This window comes from Ranitomeya variabilis, chromosome 2 (genome assembly GCF_051348905.1).
Source record: "Ranitomeya variabilis isolate aRanVar5 chromosome 2, aRanVar5.hap1, whole genome shotgun sequence".
Taxonomy (NCBI): Eukaryota; Metazoa; Chordata; class Amphibia; order Anura; family Dendrobatidae; genus Ranitomeya; species Ranitomeya variabilis.
In genome coordinates this window covers 755,607,181-755,611,674 of record NC_135233.1, presented here as the reverse complement: position 1 = coordinate 755,611,674, position 4,494 = coordinate 755,607,181, and the positions used below count along the sequence as shown (strand labels likewise).

General features: G+C 45.6%; 1 protein-coding gene across 1 annotated transcript; it reads left to right on the top strand.

The window, feature by feature from the left end:
* The first annotated feature begins 986 nt into the window (after window positions 1-986).
* Window positions 987-4,208, top strand: POU3F2 (POU class 3 homeobox 2). The gene has a single exon (XM_077289679.1). The coding sequence runs from the start codon at window positions 1,103-1,105 to the stop codon at window positions 2,255-2,257; it is 1,155 nt and encodes a 384-aa protein (XP_077145794.1). The 5' UTR covers window positions 987-1,102; the 3' UTR covers window positions 2,258-4,208.
* Window positions 4,209-4,494: the final 286 nt, after the last annotated feature.

Below are 4,494 nucleotides of genomic sequence, written 5' to 3'. Positions count from 1 at the left end.
GATAGATATGGGATAGATAGATAGATAGATAGATAGATAGATAGATAGATTAGATAGATATGGGATAGATAGATAGATAGATAGATATGGGATAGATAGATAGATAGATAGATAGATAGATAGATAGATAGATATGGGATAAAGAGATAGATAGATAGATAGATAGATAGATAGATAGATAGATAGATAGACAGATACATAGATAGATAGATAGATAGATAGATAGATAGATAGATAGATAGATAGATATGGGATAGATAGATAGATAGATAGATATGGGATAGATAGATAGATAGATAGATAGATATGGGATAGATAGATAGATAGATAGATAGATAGATAGATAGATAGATAGATAGATAGATAAGATAGATATGGGATAGATAGATAGATAGATAGATAGATAGATAGATAGATAGATAGATAGATAGATAGATTAGATAGATAATACCCCCCATGACAGCACTGTGCCGTGAGCCCCCGGTTGAGCGCCCGTCTTCAATGCTTACTTGCCCGGCACTGCTCCCGTCCATTGGCTGCAGTCGGGACGCCGTTCCCGTTAATGACAGTGACATCACCGCCGCTCCCGGTGTCGCATGATGCCGGCCAGCAGCTGATCTGAAAGTACAATCTAATGGTTGTGAGTAGATGAGGCGGATGACGGGACGCAGCGGCTGCTGCCGATCACCGCCAGGCGCTATGTACAGGGGAGACTCCTGAGAAACACGCAGAGAATAGTTTATGGGATAAGACGCGTTTATTTCCAGACGAGGCACCGCAGCTCCTCTTCACTGCTCCTCTTCCATGTGGATGCAGCAGCTGCAGGTTGGTAAGGAGAGGGGCGGGGCGTCTAGCGATCTCCACCAATCAGCGTGCGGGGCTGATTCCGGTTGCTAATGGTATCCACGTAAATCACAAGGGATGCAGCCAATAGAAGCCGTGAGTAGGCGGAGCCCAGGACGCGTGCACTGGCTGCTGCAGGGGAGTGAGGGGCAGAGACACACCGGAGAGGGGAGAGAGAGAGGGGCGCCTGGGGCGAGGGGCAGTAGCTGTCAAATGCTCGGCTCCTATAACCAGGGCTATCAGTCGGGCTCGGAGAGTCATGGCGACCACAGCGTCTAACCACTACAACCTGCTGAGCTCCAGCTCGGCCATCGTCCATGCGGAGCCGGGTGGCATGCAGCAGGCTGCGGGATACAGGGATGCACAGACTCTGGTGCAGAGCGACTACACATTGCAGAGCAATGGGCACCCGCTGAGCCACGCACACCAGTGGATTACGGCTCTGTCTCACGGGGATGGAGCCCCCTGGTCCACCAGTCCCCTGGGCCAGCAGGACATCAAGCCCACCGTGCAGCCCAGCAGGGAGGAGCTGCACAGTGCAGGGACACTACAGCACCAGAGCAGGGCTCCTCATCTGGTGCATCCGGCACACGGGAACCACCACAGCGCAGGGGCATGGAGGACCACCACCTCAGCCCACCTGCCCAGCATGGCTTCCACCAACGGCCAGGGGCTCATCTACTCCCAACCATCCTTTACGGTCAATGGCATGATCAACCCGGGCTCCGGGCAAGGCATGCACCATCATGGGCTGCGGGAAGCCCACGAGGACCACCACGGCGACCATGGCCACCAGCAGCAGCAGTCCCAGCAGCAGCAGCAGCAGCAGCACTCCCAGCACCAGAGTCACCACGACCACTCGGATGAGGATACCCCTACTTCTGATGACCTGGAGCAGTTTGCCAAGCAGTTCAAGCAGAGGAGAATCAAGCTCGGATTTACCCAAGCAGATGTTGGACTGGCCCTGGGCACCCTCTATGGCAATGTCTTCTCCCAGACCACCATCTGCAGGTTCGAGGCCCTGCAACTCAGCTTTAAGAACATGTGCAAGCTCAAGCCTTTGTTGAACAAGTGGCTGGAAGAGGCGGACTCGACCTCGGGAAGTCCTACCAGTATAGACAAGATAGCAGCCCAGGGGAGGAAAAGGAAAAAGAGGACCTCCATTGAGGTCAGTGTGAAGGGGGCTCTGGAAAGTCATTTCCTAAAGTGCCCCAAGCCATCTGCCCAGGAGATCACCTCCCTTGCGGACAGTCTACAGCTAGAAAAAGAGGTGGTCAGAGTTTGGTTTTGTAACAGGAGACAAAAAGAGAAAAGGATGACACCACCAGGAGGGACCATTCCAGGGGCAGAGGATGTATATGGGGCTAGCAGGGACACACCACCACACCTTGGGGTGCAGACTCCTGTCCAGTGAAGCCCCAATCTCCCCACACTTCGTACTTTTCATTGTCCTTTTTATACTATGAGAGAACAAAGCAGCTCCCTGGACTAGCAGCTTTTGGTAGCAGGTGTAGTGATGTGCTCTCACCTATACAGGAGACCCCCCAGGAGGAGAGTGAGTATACCCAACATACATGGCAGGGGCTTGTGTAGAATAAAGGAAGCCCCCAAGTCTTCATCCTACACAATGGTGACAGCAAGGAGGATGATGATGTATCTAGTGTGGAGCCCTAACTTACTGACTTCATGTACGAGTCTAAATTTGCACTGTAAGGAAATTGAAGTTTACATGAACCATTCAATGAAGATTTTATTCCTCCAAAAACCCATGAATAGACTGGCAGGGAGCATTTGTAGGGTTAATGCCACCAGGGTACACAGTGCTCGCCTTTGGTTTAAGTTCTTATGTGTTTGTGGTCGTTTGTTATAAAAGTTGTGTTTTCAATTTTGTGTTCTTCTTTTTTTACCCCATCCCCTTCCAAAAACCCAAACAGGCAGGTAGCTTCCATGACATAATACCCCAGGCAGGACCATAGAGTACAGCACTGGCATAGGCTAATGGTAGAAATGCCCTATACACTGGAATGAGCCTCATACCCAGTGTCCAGGCACAGGACATGGGAGGAATAGGAAGAGAAAATCAATGTATCCTCTGATTGCTTCATTTTACCAAAGAGGCCTGAGGTCCTGAGGAGGAAAAGGTTAAGTGTATCCAGAATAATTGCACCAGAGGATTGGAATCTGTTCAGCTCTGAGGTTGATTAGCACTATGTTACTCTTGTATTGGTCTTTTTTGCAATTTAATATTCAGAGCAGACCACAGGTTATATTTTCTCCACTTTTCCATAGTCGTATTTATTGTATTCTTTGTTATTTTTCTTTACAATTAGTAATTTTTCCCCTTTTCCCAGATTGCTGTCATTTTTGAGTAGCATTATATATTTTCAGCAGATGTGAGACTTAGAAGGGTCTTGCTTTCATCTATTGTGGGAAAGGGACTAATGGGAACAAAGGGTCTAACCATTTCAATCTCTATTCAGTGCGTTGTCTAGAAGCTGAATTCTTGGACATTATCTTGGAGGTAAACCGCTAGTGCTAGTCTAACAAAGGCTTTCTGTGGCCAGAAATGAGGCTTCATCCCCCCAGCCTAGTGAAAAGTTCCATAGGACAGGAGTGGAGGAACATGTAGGAAAATGGCAGCTGTGGCTCAGCTAATTATCCCAGCAGTAGCCATGGCCTATGTTGTGCACTGGGATATACTGTGTTGTTATCCCGCCACAAAAGGGTTACTTTTGATAACAAACTTCATTGAAGTGTTCCATGTGTAACAGTAGTGTGGGGCATCCTTGGCTCTGTGGGGGGCTGTGGAAGTGGGCATCACTCTACCAACTCACCATACTGTACAACTCTGTAAATATGTGGAAATGTGTCTTATAAATGCAGAAATAGTTTAATCGTTAATTTTGTCTATGTTTTTTAATGCTGCCCAGGGAGATATTTTTCATAAAAGTGGCCTCTGCCTCACTGTATATTTATTTCTTAAAAAAAAAAAAAGATTCTGGAAACTTGTTTTTTTTTTTTTCTTCTTTTTTTTTCCTTGCTATTATTTGTGTTATTTTCTTGTCGGTTTTCAGAAGTAGGTGAATGGAATCTCTATAAAGATGTACATTTTACTAACTTTCTCTCTGCTCTATTTTCAATGTGATCGTGGGGGAGTAATAAAATGCAGATGATCTCCTTCTATATTTATGTTAAAAGATTTTATTATTTACATAAAAATACCCAAGACCTATTGAATGCTACTTCTTTTCTTCTGTCACCACACAGCTGATATTCTGCAAAAATGCATCCTGATGGCCAACCATGCCAAACTTTCACTATTTTACTGGTGTTATGTTCAAGTGTGGATACATTGCCGTTTTCTAACCAAGCAAAAGCTTTGAATTTTTGCCTTTTATAAAATAATACGTTTTCACTGGTGCTGAGCGATGGCTGGTTTTATTTAAGTGCATCTTTCCTGCATAACAGTGGGTAATTAACAATTAAATTAATGTAAATGAAGTGGAGATTAACTAAAATCTATCATCTAGGGAAACGTAGTATTTCCTGGAGAACAGTAAATATTCTGGAGAATAAATATTGCTCGGTATGAACTGTCCCTACAGATACAGTATATATATATATATATATATATATATATATATATATATA

Excerpts from the sequence above, each read along its gene's own strand:
- POU3F2 (XM_077289679.1), top strand. The coding sequence starts at position 1,103 with ATGGCGACCACAGCGTCTAACCACTACAACCTGCTGAGCTCCAGCTCG.